This window comes from Ammospiza nelsoni, chromosome 12, assembly GCF_027579445.1.
Source record: "Ammospiza nelsoni isolate bAmmNel1 chromosome 12, bAmmNel1.pri, whole genome shotgun sequence".
NCBI classification, from domain to species: domain Eukaryota; kingdom Metazoa; phylum Chordata; class Aves; order Passeriformes; family Passerellidae; genus Ammospiza; species Ammospiza nelsoni.
In genome coordinates this window covers 2,172,099-2,197,334 of record NC_080644.1, presented here as the reverse complement: position 1 = coordinate 2,197,334, position 25,236 = coordinate 2,172,099, and the positions used below count along the sequence as shown (strand labels likewise).

The window sequence follows — 25,236 nt, the reverse complement described above, 5'->3', positions numbered from 1 at the left end:
GACAGCCTGGGGTTTTTCTCTGATTCAGGGTGGTGTTGCCCTCCAGGTTTCAATTCCAGAAGCATTTGAGTGGTTCCATGATGGAAAACAAGTGGAGAGTGGATGGTGAGAACTGCGCCAACATAACCCCCAAACAGAGCAGGCTCTCAGCATCACCTGGGAGCATCCAGTCATCAAATTCAGAAATCATCTCATGTTAAGCCCCAATTCCACAGCCTTAAACTGCTGTCTCACCTGGGTTAATCGGAGAATCAGAATAAAATGTTTTTATTCTCCTGTCCCAGCGTGTTTTTTTTTTTTAATTTTTCCCTTCCTGTTCACAGCCACAACTTCACATCTATTTTAACCACAGCTCCATGGCCCAGCCAGAATACCTGAACAGCAGCAGCCGCAGGTTTGGGCACTGAGCAATTCGTGTCTCCGGAGCAGAACTCAGCACATCCCCTGCTGGCATCCCGCGGCAGCCTCGGGCACTGCGCCCGGCCGGACAAACGCTGCCGGCTCCTCGTTCATCCCCTCACTCATCCCCCCATTCCCTGTACCCTGCGGCTGGAAAAACAAAAATCCACCTCACCAGCACAAACAAAATAAGATTTGTGATGGCTTAGAGCAGATGAACCCCTCCCTCCTTTCACCTGCAAGATTCCCAGAGTGTGGAAAAGCTGGGAAAACACTCGTGGACAAAGCAACCACCCTGAATGCCTCAGCACCCAACTCCCTTAATGTTTGTTTTTTTTTGGATTGTCAAAACTTACTATCTTTCTTTATAAGGTTTTTTTTTTAAGTATTTAATTAAGAAATTACACTTAAATTATTTTTTCTTTAAATTTAATAACTAATCACTCCAAGTTCACAATGTGCACTTTTTTGTCTAATTACAACACGCTACAACTTATGAAAAAGAAGGTGAAGAAGGTAAAGGAGTTTACTCGTTTCTGCCTGAAAATTTTTATCTTGTTTTATAAATTTTACTGTATTTTAAAACTTTAATCTCTAAGTTTTCTACTACACGACATTACACACTTCTAACCACACTACACACTTGTAATCCCAGCTCTCCCCATCAGTTTTGGAAGCCTTCTCCACAGCCTCAGGTCAAATGTAGTGTTTTTCTTCTGAGGGTCAGAGTTTGTCAGCACAGAAACTCTCAGACTCTCAGCCTCCAGATCTCCAGCATCAGAACCCAGAGGCAATAAAAATCAACCACCACAAACTTTTCCCCGCGTTGGTAAATCCAGAATGCGGAGAAGTCAATAGAGCCGAGCCCAGGCTCTAATTAGAGGCTCCTGTGTGAAACCAGCTTTCCTTCAAACACCACAGGGCTCGTGGCAGGGGCAGAATATTCCCTGAGAACCAGAGAAAGCTTCATTAGTGTTGGTGGGAGCAGAGGATCAATCTGCCCTTGTGGAAGTTAATGAGAGCAGCAGATTCACATCCTGGCCTGATCTCGCAGCCCGGGGCTGCAGGGCTGTTGGCATCCCCAAACGCTCAGCACCAGGCTCAGGTGCAGCTCTGCCCAAATTGATTCCACCTGTGCGGCTGTTTAACCGACTGCCAATCCGCCTGCAGGCCACAGATTCCAGAGATGCTCACCTTCAATATTAATGGAGCTCTTCTGCTGTGAGGGAAGGGAAAGGAAAGCTAAACACAATTATAAGAATAAGCACCGACAGCAGGGAAAGCTGGAAAAATAAAAGGTGTTTCATTCAGACAAATGCTAAACCAACCCACTTCAATCAATCACTGCCTTCCCTCGAGGAGGCAAAAATTGCTTTATTAAATCTTGATCAAGAGAAAAAGGGAAGATCTTCATTTAAGGAAAAAAAAAGGTTTGAACTATGATAAAAACAAAGATGAACATAATCCTTATTTACAACGAATTAAGTTCCTCTTTGCACTGTGGGGTACCTTCCCCAATGATGGCAGATTGATTTTATTTCCTTCACAAACACATTTGTCTGGCTTGGCTTCCCCGAGAGCCTCCATTCCACTCCAGCTCTGTTCCCACAACATTCCTGCACGTGGAAATCCAGCATTTACCTTTTGCTATTTTTAACTCAAAGCCCGAGACCATGATTCTGTCCTAGAAGAAAATTAGCTTGTGCTAATTGAGTGACAAAAATAAACAAAAAAAAAACAAAACAAAAAAAAAAAACAAACAAAAAAAAAAAAAAAACACCAAAACCACCCCCAAACCAACAAAAAACCAAATCACTGCACCACAAATTGCATGGGACTTTTTTTTATTTTCAATGTTTACAGAGATGGAAATAAATACAGGAAAGAGGAGATTCTTTTAAAAGAAATCAATCAAGTCTTCAAACAGGAAAAATTGTATCCAAGAGTTGTTTCAAACTGGCCACCATTCCAGAGATCAGGAACAGGGTGACAATAATGGGAAAAACTCAAGGTAAGCATTGCCACAAATCGGTGTCGGGAGCCAAAATAACCACGCTACAGCAGATTCTCACATATTTACAACATACCTATCATACAAAATCAGTGGGAGTGTTCAGGGAGTGATTTCTTCTCTGTCCAGTGTATTTAAAGTTACACCAGAGGGTTTGGTGGCTTGGCTCCTCTCCCCAACATCCACAGGAGCGTTTCTGCTTTTGGCAAAGCTTAAAAAATCCTTTGTATCGCAGGAAATCTTCATCCAACGTGGGCTTGTGTGCATTTGCACCCTTGTCTGCCATCAGCCCTGCTGCTCAGAGCGCAGAGGCAGCGAGGCTGTGTCTGGGCTCCTCTCCTGAGCTGCAGGATGGGAAGGTGTCCGTGGTGCCAGGGAGCTTCAGGGGGCTGCGAGCACCTTGAGAGAGAGCCAGGGAGGGAAAACCAGCCCAGTTAAACACAGCAGCCAGGCAGGATTCACACACACAGCAGTTAACTCAGCCTAACCCTGCTTAATCTGCTGCTCCAGCTCAGAAACACCCACGCAGGTTTTCTTTACCCCTTCCTTCAGAACAGAAAGTTTGAAAAAAAAAAAGTTATTAATTTGCTTTTTATAAGTTCTGACTTGCATTTAAAATGTAAAAATGCTCTTTTAGATCCTTTTTTTCCCAGTCTAACAAGCAAGGTATTTTTCTAAATATAAACCAAGTGGTTTGTACCCCTGCAGCCTGTTTCTCTCGTGCCAGCTCCGTGCTGCATTACTGATTTAATAAAGGGCTCTGGGGAAGGGCACAGACTGTGCCACCAGCAGCTCCTCCTGCCATGTCCCCATGTCCCCATGCATGGACAGCTCTGGGCAGGCAGGCAGTGCTGCTTCATCCTGCATCCCTGCTCTGCAAGGAGCTTTCCATGGGCTGCCTGCCCCCTCTAGCGTTGGAAAGAAAGAACAGGGAAAAATAGTTCCTTTAAGGCTTTTTTGGGGGGGGTTTTGGGGGATTTTAATTCTGAAAACAAACACAACTCCACGGAGCTGACTTTGGCCCAGCTCCTCTGAGGTCTGAGCATCTCCTTTTATTTCCCCTCGTTTCCCTCTTCTGGGGGACGTGGCTGTTTTGGGTGAGTTTTAACAGGCACACAAAGTGAATAATGAAGGCTCTCAGTACGAGGCAGCCATGCAGAGCCAGGTGGTACAAAAGGCACTGAGAGCTCGGGGCAGGTCTGTCCTGAGCCTCCTCTGCTCCAGCACAAACAGCCCCAGCTCCCACAGCATCTGTGCTCCAGACCCTGCCCAGCCGTGGTGCCCTCGCTCCCCCAGCTCAATGTCCTTCCTAAACTGGGGACACGGCACCCAAACTGTCCCTGCTCCTGCTGGCCACAGCATCCCCAGCTGTCCCTCCCAAACAGGACATGTCCTTGTCCCCAGAGAGCTGAGCAGTGTTCAGGTGAGCGCCACCCCCACGAGTGCCACCCCCATGGAGCAGAGCAGTGTTCAGGTGAGTGCCACCCCCACGAGTGCCACCCCCATGGAGCAGAGCAGTGTTCAGGTGAGTGCCACCCCCACGAGTGCCACCCCCATGGGTGTCAGCCCCATCAGTGCCACCCCCATGAAGCAGAGCAGCGTTCAGGTTGAGAGTCACCTCCACGAGTGCCACTTCCATGACTGCCACCCCCATAAATGCCACCCGCATGGAGCAGAGCAGCATTCAGGCTCAGTGCCACGCTGGGGGCAGTGTCAGGGGTGGCTCCGTATCAGGTGTGGCTCAGTGCCACCTGGCAGTGTCAGGGCTGTCTCAGTGTCCCCAGGGCAGTGCCAGGGCTGTCTCAGTGCCACCCTGGGGGCAGTGTCAGGGCTCAGTGCCAGGGCTGTCTCAGTGCCACCTGGCAGTGTCTCAGTGTCCCACCGGGGCAGTGCCAGGGGTGTCTCAGTGCCACCCTGGGGGCAGTATCAGGTATGGCTCAGTGCCACCCTGGGGCAGCGGCTCAGTGTCCCCCCGGGGAAGTGTCAGAGGTGTCTCAGTGTCCCCAGGGCAGTGTCCCAGTGCCCCCCTTGGGGCAGCGTCAGGGCCGTCTGTGTCCCCCAGGGCGGCGCCCAGCTGGCATGTCCTCACCTGGCAGCCCCAGCAGGTGCCCCGTGCTGTGCTGGCGGGTGATGTGGTGCCAGTAGGCGCTGCGGGGCAGGGGCACCACGGTGCCCAGGGACACGGCCCGCTCGCTCCTCCTCAGCTGCAGCTGCAAGGCACGACAGGGTCAGCCACACCTGCAGCACGCCTGGGTCAGCAACTGCTTCTGACAGCAATGCCAGCTACACATATTGCACTAAATGTTATCATCGAGCACGATTTAATAATAATAATAATATAATACTAATAATAATAATATAATAACAATCCTAAGTAGTAATAATAATAATAATCCTATATAATATATTGAACAAACTAACTTTGTACCCACAAACATTGAGGAATGTGTGTGCCCTTGTTGTTTTTATCAGCAATTGCTTTTCACAGGAATTCCAGTTATACATATTGCCTTGAATTTTATAATCGAGCAGAATTTAGTAATAATAATAATAATAGCTAAATGTTATAATCAAGCAGAATTTAATGATAACAATAAAAAATTATTATTATTATTACTACTACTAAAAATTGAATGAACTAACTTTGCACCCACAAACACTGTGGAATGTGCACTTATCCTTGAACAGGAATTCTGCTTATACAGATTGCTCTAAATTTTATAATCAAGCATGAAGAAATAATAATAATAATAATAATAATAATAATAATAATAATAATAATAATAATAATAATAATAATAATAATAAATGTAATAATTATATACAGCATAATTCTTAAATATAATAGCATAATAACTAAAGTATAATAATTACTTTATTATTAATAGTAAGAATATTAATAATAATAAAGTAATTACACTGCTAAGGATGATTACGACAATACCAATAACACTCCCCCTGAAGAGCCCAATCTGGGTGGGTGCCCACTGCGGACCCCCCTGCCCGTGCCCTCCCCTGCCCACCGTACCCTGGAGTCCTTGGCGCTCTGCAGCAGCCGCTGGTGCTGCTCGGCGATGGCCAGGGCGGCCGAGTGCACCTTCTGGTAGATGGCCTCGCCGTGCCTGGTCTGGAAGATGAAGAGCCCCTCTCCCGTGTCACACATCCTGCAAGGCACAGCACAGCCCAGGGCAGCGCAGGCTCCGGCCCAGAGGGAGCCAGAACCTCCCCGAGCCACCCCAAAACCCCCTCGCACAACGAGGGGGGAACCAGGTGGGGACAAAGTCATTGCCACCCTCTGTTCCTGCCTTTTCTCAGCCAGGAAATGGAACAAAGTCATTGCCACCCTCTGTTCCTGCCTTTCGTCAACCTGGAAATGGAACAAAGTTATTGCCACCTCTGTTCCTGCCTTTCGTCAACCTGGAAATGGAATAAGTTATTGCCACCTCTGTTCCTGCCTTTTCTCGACATGGAAATGGAACAAAGTTATTGCCACCCTGTGTCCCTGCCTTTTGTCAACCAGGAGGGGACAAAGTCATTGCCACCCTGTGTTCCCGCCTTTTCTCAGCCTGGAAATGGGAAAAAGTTATTGCCACCCTCAGTTCCTGCCTTTCCTCAACCAGGAAACGGAACAAAGTTATTTCCACCTGTTTTTTGCCTTTTCTCAACCAGGAAATGGAACAAAGTTATTGCCGCCCTCTGTTCCTGCCTTTTGTCAACCTGGAAATGGAATAAGTTATTTCCACCTCTCTGTTTCTGCCTTTTGTCAACCAGGAAATGGAACAAAGTTATTGCCATCTCTCTATTTCTGCCTTTTCTCAACCAGGAGGGAACAAAGTTATTGCCACCCTCTGTTCCTGCCTTTCCTCAATCAGGAAACAGAACAAAGTTATTTCCACCTGTTTTTTGCCTTTTCTCAACCAGGAAACAGAACAAAGTTATTTCCACCTGTTTTTTTGCTTTTCTCAACCAGGAAATGGAACAAAGTTATTGCCACTCTCTGTTTCTGCCTTTTCTCAACCAGGAAATGGAACAAAGTTATTGCCATCTCTCTATTTCTGCCTTTTCTCAACCAGAAGGGAACAAAGTTATTGCCGCCCTCTGTTCCTGCCTTTTGTCAACCTGGAAATGGAATAAGTTATTTCCACCCTCTGTTTCTGCCTCTCCTCAATCAGGAAATGGGAAAAAGTTATTTCCACCTGTTTTTTGCCTTTTCTCAACCAGGAAACAGAACAAAGTTATTTCCACCTGCTTTTGCCTTTCCTTAATCAGGAAACGGAACAAAGTTATTGCCACTCTCTGTTTCTGCCTTTTCTCAACTTGGAAATGGAACTTGGGATCATTTAGTAAGGAGGTAATATAAGAGTGGATCTTGGGTCCATGAAATATCTCTGAGAGTTGTTCTCAATTTTGGTTCCCAGCAAGAACCAAGAGAGCACCGGGGCTCTGTGCCCTCAGGACTTGGAGCTCTGGAATTTGTTTTGTCTTTCTGCCTAGGGAAAAGCCATGGAAAACCACAGGGACAAGCAGCCACTGATACAACAGCCACAGAGCTACAAATGGATGTGCAGAGAATACAGGGAACGTAAAAAAACCACAGAAACCAAAGGGCATCATTGTGTGCAGCCCTGGTGCGTTCACTGACACCCAGCTGCTCCTTCACCGGTGCAAAGGCTCTGGAGAGCTCCTACACAAACCCAGATTTTTATATTTAGGCTCTATCTGGAATCTGTGTCAGGCAGGATTAATTTGTCTTCCCCTTTTGGACTTTTAATGAGTTATGCAGACTTTTGTCTTCCTCTTGAAACAACAAATACAAATTTTAGGTGGCTTTTTTTAGGGGTGTAGATTTGTTCCAGTATTTTAACAGGTGTTTATATTTGTTTCACTATTTTAATTGGGTTTTGGGACTTATATTTGTTTCACCGTTTTAATTAGGCTTCTGGGGGGGTTGCACTTGTTTCAATATTTTAATTTGCTTGAGGGGGGTTATATTTGTTTCAGTATTTTAATTGGATTTTCAAGGAGGGTTTATACTTGTTTCAGTATTTTAATTGGGCTTTTTGGAAGGGTTTATATTTGTTTCAGTATTTTAAATGGACTTGTTGTGGGCGTTATATTTGTTTCTGTATATTAACTGATTGGCTTTTTGGGGGGGAGTTTATACTTGTTTCAGTATTTTTATTGGATGATTTTTGGGAAGGGTTATATTTGTTTCAGTCTACTAATTTGGTTTTTTGGGAGGGTTTATACTAGTTTCAATATTTTAATTGTATTGCTTTGGGAGGAGTTATATTTGTTTAGTATTTTAATCAGGCTTTTGGGGAGTTATATTTGTTTAGCATTTTAATTTGGTTTTTGAGGGGGTTATATTTGTTTCACTATTTCAATTAGTTTTTTAGGGGGGAGGCGTATTTATTTCAGTATTTTAATTTGGATTGGGGGAGGGGTTATATTTATTTCAGTATTTTAATTTGGCTTCTGGGGGGTTATATTTGTTTAGCATTTTAATTTGGTTTTTGGGCGGGGCTATAATTGTTTCACTGTTTCAATTAGGGTTTTTTTTTGGGGGGGGGGGCAGGACCCAAGCCCACCTACAGCACCCGAGCCCACCCACAGGAGCCAAATCCACCTACACGACCTGAGCCCACCTGCAGGACCCAAATCCACTCACAGGACCCAAGCCCACCTGCAGGACCTAAATCCACCTACAGCACCTGAGCCTACCCACAGGAGCCGAGCCCACCTGCAGGACCTAAATCCACCTACATGACCTGAGCCCACCCGCAGGAGCTGAGCCCACCTACAGCACCCCAACCCACCTGCATGACCCAAATCCACCTACAGCACCCGAGCCCACCCACAGGACCCAAATCCACCTACACGACCTGAGCCCACCTACAGCACCCCAGCCCACCTGCAGGACCTATATCCACCTACAGCACTCGAGCCCATCCGCAGGAGCCAAGCCCACCTACACGACCTGAGCCCACCTGCAGAAGCCGAGCCCACCTGCAGGACCTAAATCCACTCACAGGACCCCAGCTCACCTGCAGGACCCAAATCCACCTACACAACCTGAGCCCACCTGCAGGACCAAAATCCACCTGCAGGAGCCAAATCCACCTACAGCACCCCAACCCACCTGCATGACCCAAATCCACCTGCAGGAGCCAAATCCACCTACATGACCTGAGCCCACCTGCAGGACCCAAGCCCACCTGCAGGAGCCAAATCCACCTGCAGGACCTAAATTCACCTACACGACCTGAGCCCACCTGCAGGACCTAAATCCACTCACAGGACCCAAGCCCAAAGCCCACCTGCAGGACCCAAGCCCACCTGCAGGAGCCGAGCCCAGCTATAGAACCCGGGCCCATCTACAGCACCCCAGCCCATCTACAGCACCCCAGCCCACCTACACGACCTGAGCCCACCTACACGACCTAAATCCACTCACAGGACCCCAGCTCACCTACAGGACCCAAGCCCACCTGCAGGACCTAAATCCACCTGCAGGACCTGAGCCCACCTACAGGAGCCGAGCCCACCTGCAGGAGCCAAATCCACCTGCAGGAGCCGAGCCCAGCTACAGCACCCATGCCCACCTACAGGAGCCCAGATCCACCCACAGGAGCCCAGCCCACCCACAGCACCCAAGCCCACCCACAGCACCCATGCCCACCTACCTGCCCGCCTCGAAGGTGAACCAGGCTGGGTCGCGCCCGTAGCGCCGCAGGGCACTGAGAGGCCACGAGACCAGTTTGACTCTGGGATTCTGGATGTCCCAAAGACAGATATTCTCAAATGTTATCTGCAAGGTACATTCCCCATGCACATCTAAATTAGGGGATGGCATCAAATACACATTGAATCTCTCTGGGAGAAAAACAAAAGGTTAGTCTAAAATCCCTGCCCAGCACAGGTGCAAGTCATTCAAGGAATTTCCTATTTTCCATCCCTATTGTTTGCACTTAGAGCTAATCATTCCCACACAAAGAATTCCTTCTATAACTCTGTAAACCCCACGTTTGGGGCAGTCAAATGCTGCACCCAAAGGGCATCAAATATTTGTGTGTGCACTCAGAGCCTGAGGAGAAGTGCACCAGCATAATCCTGGTATTTGCAAACAGCTCATAAAGTTGTGAGCAATTTGTGAATAAATCCAGTGCCTGAGCAGGTAATGAGCTCATTTGCACAGGAAAGTGGAGTAGCCACGGGCTCAGGTTTTGCATGCAATTACTGTTATTTATTATTCTCTTTACAAAGCCTCAGCCACTGACATCACACCAAAAAAACACACAACAAATCGTTCCCATCTCCAAGAGCAGCTAACTGATCTGAGAAAGGGAAGTGCTACTCCAAAATAATTCTAGATAACTTATTTATTATCTCTGGTAGCAAGAGCCAAAAATAAACCCCCAACCAACCAAAACCAGCACCCCAAAACAAGCAAGGAGGACTTGGAAAAACAGTTTTGCTCCTTTTAATTTCCAATATCATTACGTACAGTCTAAAAGGCTTGAAAATAATGCAATAAAAAATGGAAAATGTCGATATTTCTGTACCTACCACTCTGCTCCCTCTCTACTCCAGATGCCAACAAGTCAGGCTCTCCAAGGCTAATGTCATTAATTCGTGTTCCCAGGCACTCCATCTGCAGCACCTTGCACCACTCATCTGCCTCAAGCTCTGCACAAATGCCCAGAAAATCTCTGTGTGGGTACATCGCGTTTATAATTCCACAGCCAGCGCTCCGAGCGCGGCTGTTTGACCCACCTGAGTCACAAGCGAAGGTTCTGGAGGTGTCATCACTGAAATAAATGCCCACCGCGTGCTTCTTGGTGCCTTTGGGCAGCCTCGAGATGCTCTTCACGTTACTGAGCTCCGTGACCTGGGAAAGCACAATTGGGGATTTGAGTGGGGAGCTTGGAAAGGGATCTGTGCATCGCTGGGGAGCAGAGGAGGGCAAGGAGAGGGAGAGGAAGGTGGGACAGCACCAGCAGGCCCAGGGTCTCTGGGATGGCTCTTGAGGAGACGCAGCCCTGCAGGAATCACCTCAGTGGGAAATGCCAGGGGAAATTCTGTGATGGTGCTCACGGGGGTCCCAGGGGGAGGGAAGAGACGAGGATCTGACTCCATGCTTCAGAAGGCTGATTGATTATTTTATGGTATATATTACATTAAAACTATACTAAAAGAATAGAAGAAAAATTTTCATTAGAAGGCTGGCTAAGAACAGAATAGAGTAGAGTAGAGTAGAGTAGAATAGAATAGAGTAGAGTAGAGTAGAGTAGAATGGAATGGAATGGAATAGAATAGAATAGAATAGAATAGAATAGAATAGAATAGAATAGAATAGAATAGAATAGAATAGAATAGAATAGAATAGAATAGAATAGAATAGAATAGAATAGAATAGAATAGAATGATAACAAAGGTTTGTGGCTCAGACTCTCTGTCCGAGCCAGCTGACTGTGATTGGCCATTAATTACAAACAACCACATGAGGCCAATCCCAGATGCACCTGTTGCATCCCACAGCAGCAGATAATCAATGTTCACATTTTGTTCCTGGGGCCTCTCAGCTTCTCAGGAGGAAAAATCCTAAGGAAAGGATTTTTCATAAAAGATGCCTGTGACAAAATTCCATCCTCCCTTGGGAGATGCAGCAGCCACATCCTCCAATGTGGTGGATGTTCACAGGGTCCCAGGATGAGGAAGAGATGAGGGTCTGACTCCATGTTTCAGAAGGCTGGTTTATTATTTTATGATATATATTATATTAAAAGAAAATTATATATTAAAACTATACTAAAAGAATGGAAGAAAGGATTTCATCAGAAGGCTTGAAAGGAATAGAAAGGAATAAATAACAAAAGCTCATTAAAAGGAATAAATAAGAAAGGACTCTCTGAGAGTCCAAGCCAGCTGACTGTGATTGGCCATTAATTAAAAACAATCAGCACTGACCAATCACAGATGCACCTGTTGCACTCCACAGCAGAATATAATTGTTGTTTTTCTTTTCCTCTGAGGGTTCTCAGCTTCTCAGGAGAAAAATCCTGGCAAAGGGATTTTTCATAAAGTATCACGGTGACACTCCAGCTCTGTAGGACATCAGTGAGGGACATCATCCAGGACATCACCATCCTGAGGGAACTGCAGCCAAGGGAAAGGGGGAACCAGAGCTCCCTCCAGGCTGAGCAATATTCACACGAGGGGCAGGAGAAACACAACCTGGGGCAGCAGCACCAGAGAGGGGCAGAGGGAAACCCAAAGGATTCACCCAATTTGGAGCTCCAGCACAGTGCAGAAAAGCTGCTCTCTGTATTATTTTTTATTGAGGATTTGTTAGACTGCTCCACTTAAAAAAAAAAAAAATAAAAGCAAAAGTAAAATCACAGTTTTCAGTATCAGAAAGTGTTTTAAAGATTCAGAATCAGATTTCTGTCGTTTGGGTGCCAAACAATGACTGGAAAAAGCTTTTACACCCAAAGCCCTGAGCCTGGTGCCTCACTCCTCACTCCCAGCTAAGTGACAGCAATCACTAAAATAAATATTCAGCAGCTCCTCCTCAGCAGAGTGGTCAGACTGGAAACATTTCATTTGCCACCGATACAGTTTTGCCTGGAAAACAATTACACGTTCCAAAATCCAATTTTCCAAATGGATTATTCCATAAACAGGCAGAAAAGACTGCTTAAATGACTCCTGCTGTTGCAAGGCAAGATTAATACAATCAGATTAAAACCCAGCCCCTCGAGGGCTCAGTGTATTCCTGTCAGCAGGACACAATTGGCTCAGCTTTTATTGGAATATTGAGGATTCTGGCACATCACTAAGGCAAAAGAAATAAGAATTTCCTCCTTCCTCCAGTATTTTGTTCAAGAATGTGGCAATTTGTGGTTGCTTATTTATTTTTAACAAGTGAAAACCAGACACTCACCTGAAAAGCAACTCGGTCTGCAGATTTTGCAGCCTGAATTCTAATTATTTTCCCTCCCTTGTGGCACCAAAGGAATTATGTGGGCAATTTGCTTTGTGTATGCAAATTCCCAGTTCACTCCATAAACCCCAGCTGAGTGCTCCCACATTACCTTCATTTTAGGGCACTGTGACCTTCCCACTTTTAAAAAATAGAGCAAGATTAGATTAGAAAGGATTTAAAGGTTAATATTACACCAAAAGAATTACTTCTGTTTAACACATTATTTCTGTTTTACACCTCCAGCGGTGAGGATGTCCCCTTTAGGATTTTATAATGGATAAAACCTCCCCCAGGACTGATGAGGGCTGTTCGAGTTTTGTATTTTTATCAATTATTTTCTCAATAATTTTATGTTATCAATAATTTTTTCTCAATTATTTTCTCAATAATTTTATGTTATTAATTAATGTATTGATTGATAATTTTTTGTTATCAATAATTTTCTCAATAATTTTACGTTATTAATAATTTCCCTCAATTAGTTTGAGAGAAACCTGTTCCTTACCTTGTGGTAGCACCTGAAGTAAGCAGCTCGTTCATCTGAGAACTTCTCCAGCCTCTTGGGCCCTTTGCTTGAGGCCTTTTTGAACACCAACCAGCATCTCTGGTAAATCTGGAGGCACAAAAGGATGAACTTGGCACCTGCACTGAGCCGAGCATCAGCAGCACCAACAGGGAAGGGAAATCCTCAATCTGCTGTGGAACCCCAGAAGTTCATGGGGAGCACAAGGCCAGGCTGTGGGGGAGCTCCATCCTCTTTTTTTGGGCCCAGCCAGAAATCCTCGTGTGTGAGGAGGGTTTTTGTGAATTCTGTATTTTGTGAATTCTGTGCTTTGTGCATTTTGTGAATAAGGGTGCTCTGTGAGCACCAGGAATAATGGACAATGCAAAAAGCAGATTATTTAAGCGCAGAACCCAGGACCATCCTGTCACTTTGCTCCCAGGGTCTAACTGAATTTAAATCCAGGTCATTTGGGGCAGGCTCTGTGCAGGGTGGATTTAAAATCACCTTTTCCATCTCTCCATCTCCTGCCACATTCCCTGCAGCCCTCCCAGAGCTCTCAGCTGAGCTCAGCCTGCCCATAGAGGCAGGAGTTGCCAGCCCTGCCAACTGCTCACAGCCCACTCTCCATCATCACACCTGGCAGCTTCCAACTAAGCCCAAACTGCCACCAAAAACAGTGGGATTTCGAGAGCAAAACAAAAAAATAACCAGACAGGCCCTCAGCAAGTGGCTCACAGCATAAATTCAGTGATCAGTGATGGCATCCCAGCCATCAAATACCATTTATTTTACTTTTTCAAGTCCAAAAATGCCGTTCTCAACCTATTTAGTCGGTTTACCAGTAAGCAATTAACCAATACCACAAAATATCTCCCCAAATCTCTCACAATTCATTATCAATCCCACTAAAACCCAGAATATCTAAACCAAATTTCTCCCCCTGAAACACCCTATGAACCTCAACATTTAGAAATCCCTAATCCTTATATAAATCCTTAATATGGCTGAATAAAGCAGAAAAAACTCTTCTGCTGCAGGCCATCAGAGAAGAGCCAAGAAGCATTTACAGCAGAAACCCTCCCTTGGCAGGGACAGCTGAGAAAAGGCAGCCAGGCTGGGGCTCAGCATCAGATCTGGCTCCTTGGACATCGGCCGAGCTTTGTGCAGGGCACGGTCACTGCTGGGCATGGGACTGGAGAGAGACCCAGCCTGGGGTGGGACTGGGCAGGAGAAACAGCAAAGGCTTCCCTGGGGCTAAACTGGGCTCTGGGCAGGCAGCTGGTGCTGCCAGCAGCTGGATCTGCAGCTGGACGTGCAGAATTTGCAGCTGGATCTGCAGCTGGACGTGCAGAATTTGCAGCTAGGTCTGCAGCTGGATGTGCAGAATTTGCAGCTAGGTCTGCAGCTGGACGTGCAGAATTTGCAGCTGGATCTGCAGCTGGACGTGCAGAATTTGCAGCTAGGTCTGCAGCTGGATGTGCAGAATTTGCAGCTAGGTCTGCAGCTGGACGTGCAGAATTTGCAGCTGGATCTGCAGCTGGACGTGCAGAATTTGCAGCTAGGTCTGCAGCTGGACGTGCAGAACTTGCAGCTGGATCTGCAGCTGGACGTGCAGAATTTGCAGCAGGATCTGCAGCTGGACGTGCAGAATTTGCAGCTGGATCTGCAGCGTGACGTGCAGAATTTGCAGCTGGATCTGCAGCTGGATCTGCAGCTGGACGTGCAGAATTTGCAGCTGGATCTGCAGCTGGATGTGCTGCCCAGTCGTGGCACAATCCTGGGAACAGCCCGGTGCGGGATCAGGGAGCTGCAGGGTTTGCAGTGATCCCTGTGTGCCAGAGCATCTGGCTCTCCAGCTCCGCAGGCCATGGGGCACTGCTGAGCTCATTAACACTCACAGAGCTCGCTAATTAGGGCATGGGATGCTCTGGGTGACGGCCACCCCAGCCCTGCCAAGGACACTCCAGCCACAGCAGGGCAGCAGGCACGGCTGGGAGCTGCCCCACGCCTGGGATCCTCACAAACTCAGCTTTCCATCCCTCACAGCGCACAAATATCTCTGCAGGAGCTGCACTTGCTGTATTTCAGAGCTGGACTCGTGATTTTAAGATGACACCTAAGAAGACCCCAAAAAAAAGGGGCAGAAGTTGCACAGGAACAAACCCTTTGTGCTAATAAAGCAACTTTTCCAGCCCTGAGCTGCCACATCCAAAGCCAGCCAGGGGAGAAGGGCTGCAGCTGCTCCATCCCTGAGCAGCCCAGCTGTGCCTGAAAACAGAATAAAAACCTACAAACCTGGGGTGATGATGATTGTGAGGAGCTGCCTGCAGAGCCCAGGTGACAAACACCCTGCCAGCATCCCTCAGCAGATGGGATAATGAGAATAATGGGAATAATGGGAATAATGGGAATAATGGGAATAATGGGAATAATGGGAATAATCTCCCACTCCCGGCCTGCTGGCACCCTCTGGCACCAGCCGTGGGCTGCAGGGAGCACCAGAGGGGTTTCTGTGATCAATTTTTCCACAGTTTCTGCCATCCCTGCAGACAGCTCCAGGTGTGCAGCGAGCCCTGGCTCAGCACAGGTGAAGTCACCCCATTGCTCCCCATTTCCCCAAAGCGCTGCAGGCAGAGCTCAGTGCCCGGGAGCAGCTGTGGAACCCCAGGGATGGGCAGGGAAGGGCAGAGGGAGCTGCCAGGGGGTGCCAGCAGGCTGGGCTGCACCAGGGTGGGCCTTGGCAGGGGAGAGAGGGACCCTGGCACATCTGGAGTGGTTCCTGCCCCTCTGCTGGGCACATCTGGAGTGGTCCTGCCCCTCTGGAGTGATCCTGTCCCTCTGTCCAGCACATCTGGAAGGGTCCTGTCCCTCTGCCCAGCCCCATGAGGCACATCTGCAGTGCTGTGTCCAACTGTGGGCTCCTCAGAACACAGAGCACCTTTTTCATTTGTTTTTGGGGGTTTTTTTTGGTTTTGGTTTTTGGTTTTTTGCGGTTGTTGTTGTTGATTTGCTTTGGTTTGGTTTTTTTGGGTTTTTTTTTTTTTTTTTTTTTTTTTTCTTTTGATTTAGATGAATGGAGCAATACTGAGTTAAAGAAGCACTGAATAAAAGGATGGCAGAGCCAGTATTTCCCTGCTAGAATTCCCCCTTCCACCCTCTTCCAGCCCTCCTGCCCTTCTCCAGGTTGCTCCATGCACAAACCCAGCTCGTATGAATTCCTCACGTCTCACCTGGGTAATTAAAGGCTGAGTTCAGGAGTTCATTCACGTTTAGGGAGATCCAAGCTGAAGAAAGCTGCATTAAAAAATGTCCATAAAAGCTCTGCACTCCTGCATTTACCAGGGAATGGCCACTTGTGTTTCAGCACAAGCACCGTGCCAGGAGCTGCCACTCATTCAGAACAGATCAATGCAGAACAGCAGCAAACATCCCCCCTCACCTTCCTGGACACATCACAGCAAATTTTCCTTTGCCAGACAGAGAATTCATTGAGAGCTCCCCAGACAAACATTACTTGGCAAGTAAAGGGACAATTTAACCTCTTACACTGGCATCACTGAGGGGAAATACCACTCTGTTGACCCTATTGATCTCCTGAACCGAAACAAGCGACATTATCAGTAAAACAACAACAACAAAAACCCCACCAATATCCATTCCAGCAGCTTGAACTCTCACTGGCATTTCTGACAGCACTTGATGAAGCCAGACAAAAAGATAATGGAGCAGTCCATCATCTTCCCCAGCGTTCCTGAAGCTACACAAACACCAAATTAAGATGTCAGGCTCAAATTAAGATGTCACTCTCAGGAGCAGCCCTTGCATCTGTTACTTTCTCTCAAGTGTTTCCACGGGCTCTGCAAAATGTCATTTATCCCTGATCTCACTGCAGGGCAATGCCCTGCACAGCAGAGGGAGAATTCCACACTGGGAAAGGAGCTGCTGATGAAAAGGCCCCAGAAGCACCACGAAGGAAATTTCACCTGTTTATAATCAGGATTCCTTTCTCTTCCACTGCCTGGGCAATCATCCCTGACACACCGTGCAGGCTGGGGCTGTCACCTGCAGAAATCACAGATTTTTCTACCAAAAAAGAGGAAATAAGGAAAAGAGCGCCAGGATCCACAACCAGCAGGCCAGGGAAGCGTTTGGGATAAAGGAAAAGGGTCAGATTTGCTTTAAACTTGTTACAATGCAATATATATCTTAAACAAGATGGCAAATGGGTAAGAGGCGCTTGTTTAGGAGTCAATTCAGCCCATGGAAACATTTGGAATTGATTGACTTCACAAGGTAAGCCCAACTTTCAAAGAGCACAGAAGGTGATTTATCTGAAAACAGGCTGGAAAGCATAAAAAAACCATTCCTCCTCCAAAGATGTGCCAACATCAAAGCAAGAGTTCCATATTCCAAATAATGATCTGTATAATCTTTTGGGGAAAATCAGGAATAGTTCTGAGGTTTGTCCTTTTTGGCTTTTGGTGGGGTTCTTTGGGAACAAATTAAGACCCTCATCATTCCGTGCTGTTCCCACGAGTCAAACACCAAAAGAAACAAAATGTGATTCCACCAGGGGAGCTGCAAAACTCCCTTGTACCCCCTCCAGAGGCAGGCTGAGCACCTGATCCCCCAGCACAGGGGTGACCCCATGAGGACACATGTCACTGTGATATTTCATGAAAAATCCCTTCTCCAGGATTTCCTCTCCTGGGGAGCTTCAGCTTCTCCATGTTTTGTTGCTTTGGAATGGGATTTGGAGAATTGTTTACCCAGCATGTGAATTGTTTTAATTTAATGGCCAATCCCAGCCAGCTGTGTTGGACTCTCTGAGTCTGTCATGGGTTTTTATATTCATTCCCTTCCAGCTTTCTGATGTATCCTCTCTCTTTCTTTACTATAGTTTTCAAATATAATATACAATATATATTATATACTATATATTATATACTACATATTATATATTATATACTACATATTATATATTATATATTATATATTATATATTATATGTTATATATTATATATTATATAGTATATAGTATATAGTATATAGTATATATTTAATTGTATTATACATTATATTTGTATATAATATACAAATGTATATAATGTATATATATACATTATATATATTTGTATTATACATGATATTTGTAATATATAATATATAATATATAATATATTATATATTATATATTATATATTATATATTATATATTATATATTATATATAACATATATTGTATATTATATTATATAATATATATTATATATATTATATATTATATAATGTAATATATAACAAATACAATGTAATATGATATTATCTAATATAATATCTAATATATAATAAAATATAATAAATGTAATATAGTAAACGTAATGTAATAAATGTAATGTAATAAATGTAATGTGATGTGATTAATATAATATAATATAATATAATATAATATAATATAATATAAAAGCCTTCTGAGAACCTGGAGTCAAATTCTCGTCTCTCACCTCATCCTGGGCACCCTCCCAACACCCCAACAGACCCAGACCTGGCCTCTGATCCCCCATCTCTGTGCCACACCAAACCCACAGGGTTTTCTGCCCCAGTGCCCAGAGGGAGCTGCTCTGGCCTTCGCTGGGATCCCTCCCCTCATCAGCTCGAGGAAAAGGCTCCAACCTCCCCAGGAATGTTCTGGACGCCATCCCTGCTGCCACTGACAGGCTCCAAGCAATAAGAAATCTTAATATCTGTGAATATATTCTAACACCTTATCTGGCAGCTCGGGAGAACTCTGAATTTCCAGGGAGATTAATATCCTGCAGGTTGCACTTGGTGCCTGAGAAATCTGTTCAGTTTTCCCTCTCTCCAACTTCCAGACTGAAAGGAGCTGCAGAGGTGAGCAGAGTTTTATTAATAAAGCTGCTTCAAACTGAGACACAGGAACTTTTTCCCTTCTCCTTCCCCCAGCCTTACATCATTCTCCTTTCCAGTTTTCACAGCCCAGGCTCTGAAATCCTCATGTTAACTCGCTGGCACAGGTACCCAGGCACCCGATCTCCCGCACCATATGGTTGCAGTCCTGCAGATTGTCTCTCCCCCGCTCTGCCTCTCCTGACAGCGGCTTTCGCAGCCCCCGAGCCGAGCGGAGCCTGGCACAGTGCTGGGCACAGGCATGAGCAGAGCCCGGCACAGTGCTGGGCACAGGCATGAGCAGAGCCCGGCACAGTGCTGGGCACAGGCATGTGCAGAGCGGGGCACAGTGCTGGGCACAGGCATGAGCAGAGCCCGGCACAGTGCTGGGCACAGGCATGTGCAGAGCCTGGCACAGTGCTGGGCACAGGCATGTGCAGAGCCCGGCACAGTGCTGGGCACAGGCATGAGCAGAGCCCGGCACAGTGATGGGCACAGGCATGAGCAGAGCCTGGCACAGTGCTGGGCACAGGCATGAGCAGAGCCCGGCACAGTGCTGGGCACAGGGATGTGCAGCGCCCGGCACAGTGCTGGGCACAGGGATGTGCAGCGCCCGACACAGTGCTGGGCACAGGCATGTGCAGAGCTGGGCACAGTGCAGGGCACAGGCATGTGCAGAGCTGGGCACAGTGCTGGGCACAGGGATGTGCAGAGCTGGGCACAGTGCAGGGCACAGGCATGTGCAGAGCTGGGCACAGTGCTGGGCACAGGGATGTGCAGCGTCCGACACAGTGCTGGGCACAGGCATGAGCAGAGCCCGGCACAGTGCTGGGCACAGGCATGAGCAGAGCCCGGCACAGTGCTGGGCACAGGCATGAGCAGAGCCCGGCACAGTGATGGGCACAGGCATGAGCAGAGCCCAGCACAGTGCTGGGCACAGGCATGAGCAGAGCCCGGCACAGTGATGGGCACAGGGATGTGCAGAGCTGGGCACAGTGCTGGGCACAGGCATGTGCAGAGCCCGGCACAGTGCAGGGCACAGGCATGAGCAGAGCCTGGCACAGTGCTGGGCACAGGCATGTGCAGCGCCAGGCTGCTCAACGGGGCTGCCCCAGCGCTCGCCACAACTCAAACCCAGCACAGCCGACCCTCAGAGCTCCAGCCCTTCCACAATCAAACCTTTCTGCTGGACTGGGCGAGCCCTGAGCTTCGGGCAGGAGTGTCCCTATGGGACACGAAAGAACACAAGCTCACACTGCGGCTCTCAAGGTAAGAAAAAGGGGAGTTTATTTTCTGACTCCAACATTTATAGATTTCCAAAAGTGACAGCGGATTGGAGGGTGACAGTGCCACCTCTCCAATGATGCTGGACAAACCATCAACTCTCTCTACTTCTATAAAGGAATGCAAAACAATGAGTTATTTACAGAAAGTGTGTGAGAAAGTTCACTACAAGAATGTCAACATCAAAAGGCTGAGAAAATCTTAAAAAACCAGGGTGACACAGGAGTTTCTCCAAATTTCTAGGCACAGGCAGAAGTTTTCCCATCTGAAATGAGGGTGTGCAGCCAGCGCTGGCGCTCTGTGGGAACAACCCTGGACAGAATTGCTGGGTGTTCCCAGCTCAGCCTTGGCCACTGTGCACAGGGAACTCCTCACCCACCACTCCAATAAACACAGCAAGGCTCCACACCCTCCTCATTGCAGGTGAAAGTTTAACATTGCCAGGAAACCACTAAGCAAAGCAAAGCAGGCAAGCCAGAAAATGAAGAACTAATTTTTGTGACGGTGTTCACGGGGGTTTTCAGGTGAGGGAAGAGACGAGAGTGTTGACTCCATGTTCAGAAGGCTTATTTATTATTTTATGATATATATTACATTAAAACTATACTAAAAAGAATAGAAGGAAAAGAATTATAACAAAGGCAGCTGCCTCAGACTCTCTGTCCGAGCCAGCTGACTGTGATTGGCCATTAATTACAAAAAACCACACGAGACCAGTCCCAGATGCACCTGTTGCATTCCACAGCAGCAGATAACCATTGCTTGCATTTTGCTCCTGAGACCTCTCAGCTCCTCAGGAGGAAAAAATCCCAAGGAAAGGATTTTCACAAAAAGATGTCTGGGACAATTTTTTTCCGCTGGGTTTTTCAATCAATGCAGCAGCACTCGAGCATTTCCCAGGAGCAAACAGCTGGCTGCAGAGCTGTGGCAGCCCCAGCTCCCTCCTGGCACAGGCTGAGGGCTCACTTACCACAAACCCTGCACGCAGGGCTGCCCACGAGTGCCCCAAGGCCGGAGGACACCCCCGACTCCACATTCCTTCCCCCTGATGTGATGGAGATGCTTTGGGCCAGGCAGGCTCCTCAAGCACAGAAACCTGAGCCCCACAGATCCCATTTCTGTCCTCAAGGAGGGTCACACTAAAGAGGGAACAGCTCCAGCACTCACATCTCCCACCAGGGCTCAGGATACTGAAGGGGAAGCTCGGCCTGGACAGGGAGTGCAAACCCAAAAAGTGAGCCTGGAACCAGCACACTTTTCCCTGGTGCAGCTCCTCATGCTCAGCAGTGCTGCAAACCCCTCCACTTCAAAGATCTGCTCCTGTTCTGATTTTAATTGGGATTTTTAATTGAGCCAGCCCAAGCTGAAGAGAAAGCTCAGGTGTGTTCACATCCCAAAAATGGAAAGCCAAGAACAGGTTTTCCACCAGGGAAACATCTCCACAATGCACTCCCCCCTCAGAAAGGTCACACCTGTACCCACAGAATAAGGCACGATCTGAAAATCATGAGCACAAAAACGACTTTTTAGACAGAGAGAAGCCATAAAGCAGCAGCCCTGCTTCATGCTCAGACATAAATCCATTTATCAGCTGCCAAAGCGCTGAGCGTCCCTCCCCAGACACAGGCACTGGTGGTCCCTGGCAGAACCCCTGCTCCCACAGCAAATCTGATTTTCCCCTGCTTTGGAGCACTCTGGAGGTGCTGCCTCTGCCCTGTCAGCATTTCCCAGCTCACAGCCTCCCGTGTGTCACTGCTAATAATGACACACCAGCCCCACACCACCGGCTCAGGCAATGATCCTCCTCCCTACAAGGGTGGAAAGAGCCAGGAGAAAGCTCACTCTTCCTGAATAAATCTGGCTCTGCAGAAGACACATGCGGCACAAATGTTGCTATGGAAACCATTCTATTAAATAATATTCAATTAAACTCACACGTCTGAGGCACGCAGGAAGGGTTCAGGTGCAGAGCTAATTAGCCTAAATTCAATTTTGGAATTACAGAGCAGGGCCTGGCAGAGCTGTCACGTTCCTTTCAGAGGAGGCTGGGCTTTGAGCAAGCTGCTTCTCTGCTCCCCTCTCATTCCAAAGGTGGCACCTGCACCCCAGGCGCTCAGGAAAGCCATTTCTGAGGCAATCTGTGGCTCCCGGTTCCCTTGGAGATGGAACTGCCACAGAGGCACAGGCAGGGGCTGCATCCAGCCCGGAGAGCAGTGCTGTGCCTGCAGCCGTGCCAGCAGCACGGGGGAGCGGCTGCAGCGACTCCCATCGCATCCTGCCACACAGGAGGGAGCTGAGATCCCCTCAGCCACCACAGCCCTGCAGGGTTTTCCTTCCTGATGGTTCCACGGCCTGGGGAGCTTGTCTGAAAGTTATTCTTCCACACTTGGAAGTATTTTCTTCCCTTTTCTCCCTTCCTTTTCTTCCCTTTCCAGCACCTGGGTGTCCCACAGCCCTCCCCAGCTGTGGGAAACAACCTGTTGGCTGTTTAAACAAAAACAAAATAACAAAAGAATTTGTTTAAAAAAAAACCCAAATAACAAAAAACAAAAGCAACCTGTTGAAATCCATTGCTCACCCTGTGAAGGAGGCAAGCTGACAGCAGCCACTGAGTGAGACTGAATTCAGGCTCAGCCAGCCCCAGGTGTCCCATCACACCTGCAGCAGCAGGAAGGGGCACCAAGGAGCAGGGACAGGCTCCAGCCCTGCCTCCAGAGACCTCAGACTGGTGATAATTCCCCATTGCCGCACATCAGGGCACTGGGCTGGGAGCAGCTCACAGAAAATGCCACAGGGAGAATCTGCAGCCACATCTGCTCTCGAGTCTTGGGCCAACCCTTCCCAAGCTGGAAACTAAGCAGCCCCAAATCATAACCTGTGTATGGTCCATAAAAAAACCCCAACAAGCCAGCATACCTACACTTTGTAGGCTGTAGGTCCATAAAAAAAGAGGAAGAATATTTCAGATAATGCTCTTTTTAATGATACCACATCCAACTCATCAGTTTTGCAGGGAGAGCAGGCTGGAGACCCAAGTCTTGCTTTTAATGCCTTTTAAAAAGGTTGATTTAAGAAGCACCTCCCAGGGTACTCTGAGTAGAGGGGGCAGAGAAATGACATTTTACAGCTGTCACATCTCCTAAGAGGGCATCCAGCCCTTCCTCAGCAGCAGCACCCTCAGAGTGGTCTGGAAATAAAGGAAAGGCACCAGCACTGACAGCATTCACAACTATTGTGTGGTTGGATAAAACCTTACTCACACCTTCACTGAGCTTTGCTGTTACAGCATGGGAAAACGCAGCACAGTTTAATCTTACTCATCCTTTACACCAGAGCAAACTGAACGCTGTAATGAGGCTGAATCAGGACACAATTGTGCCCAATTTACTACAATGGCATTCCCTCAAAATGTCACAGAATCTCGTGGTTTTACAGCATGAGCTGTGCCTGCCAGTGCAGGGCTGAGAAATGCAGCCCGACGGAAGAGTTCTCAATCTCTCCTGTTTCCAAAGCAGCCAGGGAGATGCAAGTTCCCAAAACTGTGGAGAAGTCATTGCCCACAACGGGCACAGCAAGAGAAGGGAGCTGTAACTGCACTGGCTTTCAGAGGACCACAGACACTCCCCCGAAATGAACAAATTCTGGAGTAATACAACAGTGTTTAACACAATAAATCTGTTTCTTTCCGGTCCTGCGAGGCAGATACACCAATTGAAATGTTCAATACACACACACAGCCTTCTTCCAGGTGCATCCCCTGGGCCAGGCTCCCTCAGGGACACGGAGCTCTCCAGTCCATCCCCTGCCGGGATATGGGGGAGCCCTGGGCTGGAGGAGCATCCCTGGAACTCCAGAGCTCACCCCAGAACCGGCATCACGCCACGGCCCCAGAACAGCCTGGAAATAACCCCAATATTACACCAGCACCCAAGGGGGGCTGCGGGAATTTTCATTTGGTGCAACTCAAGCGACTCTAAAAGCCCCGAAAACACCGCAAAGCTTCACCTGCCCCACGCAGGAGCCCAAACCCGGAGTGGCAGCAGGAACAGGAGCACCCGAGCGCTGCAGGGTCCGTGCAGTTATTAGGGCAGATAGTTCCTTCATGCAGTTATTAGGGCAGATAGTTCCTTCATGCAGTTATTAGGGCAGATAGCTTTAGGACTTTGCCTGTATTTAGGGTGACGAAAACGGCTGCGTATAGGTAGAAGTTGAGGAGGGTGAGTTTAGGGCTGTAGATAATAATGATTGCTATTCAGCCTAGGTAGGAGATAGGAAAAAAAAGCTAGGATTTTTCGAATTTGTGTTTGGTTGAGTCCTATTCATCTTCCTAGGGCCTGCCGGAGCTCCCGCACCCCCAGCTCTGCCCGGAGCTCCCGCACCTCAGCCCCGGGCACGGCCCCAGCCCCGGGTCCCTCCCGGAGCCAAGGGCAGGGACGGCGGCGGAGGCAGCGCAGCATCCCCGGCTGCCGACGGGAGAGATTGAGAAAATAAATATATCCATCCACACCTATATACAATGCACATTCAGGTGCCTTCATTGTTCTCTCCTCATCTTTTTGTTTCCTGCGGAAAAACCCACCCGGCTCAGTTTGCATAAAGAGGACAAAGGAGCGGCAGGGGAAAAGAAATAAATAGCAAAATGCCCAGCCCTGGGCAGGTTCCCCCGGGCACTCACCCCCAGCCGGCGGCTCCGGATGCGCACGTAGCCCTGCTTGACGATGTCGTTGAAATTGGAGGCCATCCTCGCCCGGGACAGGCGGCGGCGGCGCCGCTCAGCCCGCCCGCATGGCCGGGCAGCGCCGGCCGCACCCGGGAGAGCAGAGCGGAACAGAACAGAACAGAACGGCACCGCCCCGAGAGAACAGAACAGCACCGCCCCGGCTGGGACAGCACCGCCCCGAGAGAGCAGCACCGCCCCCGGAGCGCCGCCGGGAGCGATCCGCACCGCCCCCGAGTATCCCGCATCTCCCCGCCCCGCTCCACACCGCCCTCTGAGCGATCCGCCCCGCACCGCCCTGTGGAGCGATCCGCAGCACTCCTGGAGCGATCCGCACCGCCCCTGAGTTTCCCGCATATCTCCGCACGACCCCTGAGTGACCCGCATCTCCCTGCACCGCCCCTCTGAACATCCCGCATCGCCT

At 48.1% G+C, this 25,236-nt stretch overlaps 1 protein-coding gene across 3 annotated transcripts; it reads right to left on the bottom strand.

The window, feature by feature from the left end:
- Nucleotides 1-2,226: 2,226 nt before the first annotated feature.
- Nucleotides 2,227-24,913, bottom strand: DOK5 (docking protein 5). 3 transcript variants are annotated; one of them, XM_059480804.1, is made up of 8 exons: nt 24,771-24,913; nt 12,904-13,011; nt 10,187-10,301; nt 9,980-10,099; nt 9,097-9,286; nt 5,439-5,574; nt 4,500-4,693; nt 2,227-2,809 (listed from the first exon to the last, which is right to left on the bottom strand). In XM_059480804.1, the coding sequence occupies exons 1-8, from the start codon at nt 24,834-24,836 to the stop codon at nt 2,653-2,655; spliced, it is 1,086 nt and encodes a 361-aa protein (XP_059336787.1). In that variant the 5' UTR covers nt 24,837-24,913; the 3' UTR covers nt 2,227-2,652. The 3 variants fall into 3 exon arrangements, with proteins under 3 accessions (XP_059336787.1, XP_059336790.1, XP_059336788.1); XM_059480807.1 differs by having other exon boundaries at nt 4,500-4,620; XM_059480805.1 differs by lacking the exon at nt 12,904-13,011 and having other exon boundaries at nt 24,771-24,896.
- Nucleotides 24,914-25,236: the final 323 nt, after the last annotated feature.

Bases quoted from the DNA above. Each gene is read 5' to 3' on its own strand.
- DOK5 (XM_059480804.1), bottom strand. From the start codon at position 24,836: ATGGCCTCCAATTTCAACGACATCGTCAAGCAGGGCTACGTGCGCATC. The intron at 10,302-12,903 runs GTAAGGAACAGG...GTGCTTTCCCAG, and splicing joins ACTTCAGGTGCTACCACAAG to GTCACGGAGCTCAGTAACGT. The intron at 10,100-10,186 runs GTGGGTCAAACA...GCATTTGTGCAG, and splicing joins AACCTTCGCTTGTGACTCAG to AGCTTGAGGCAGATGAGTGG.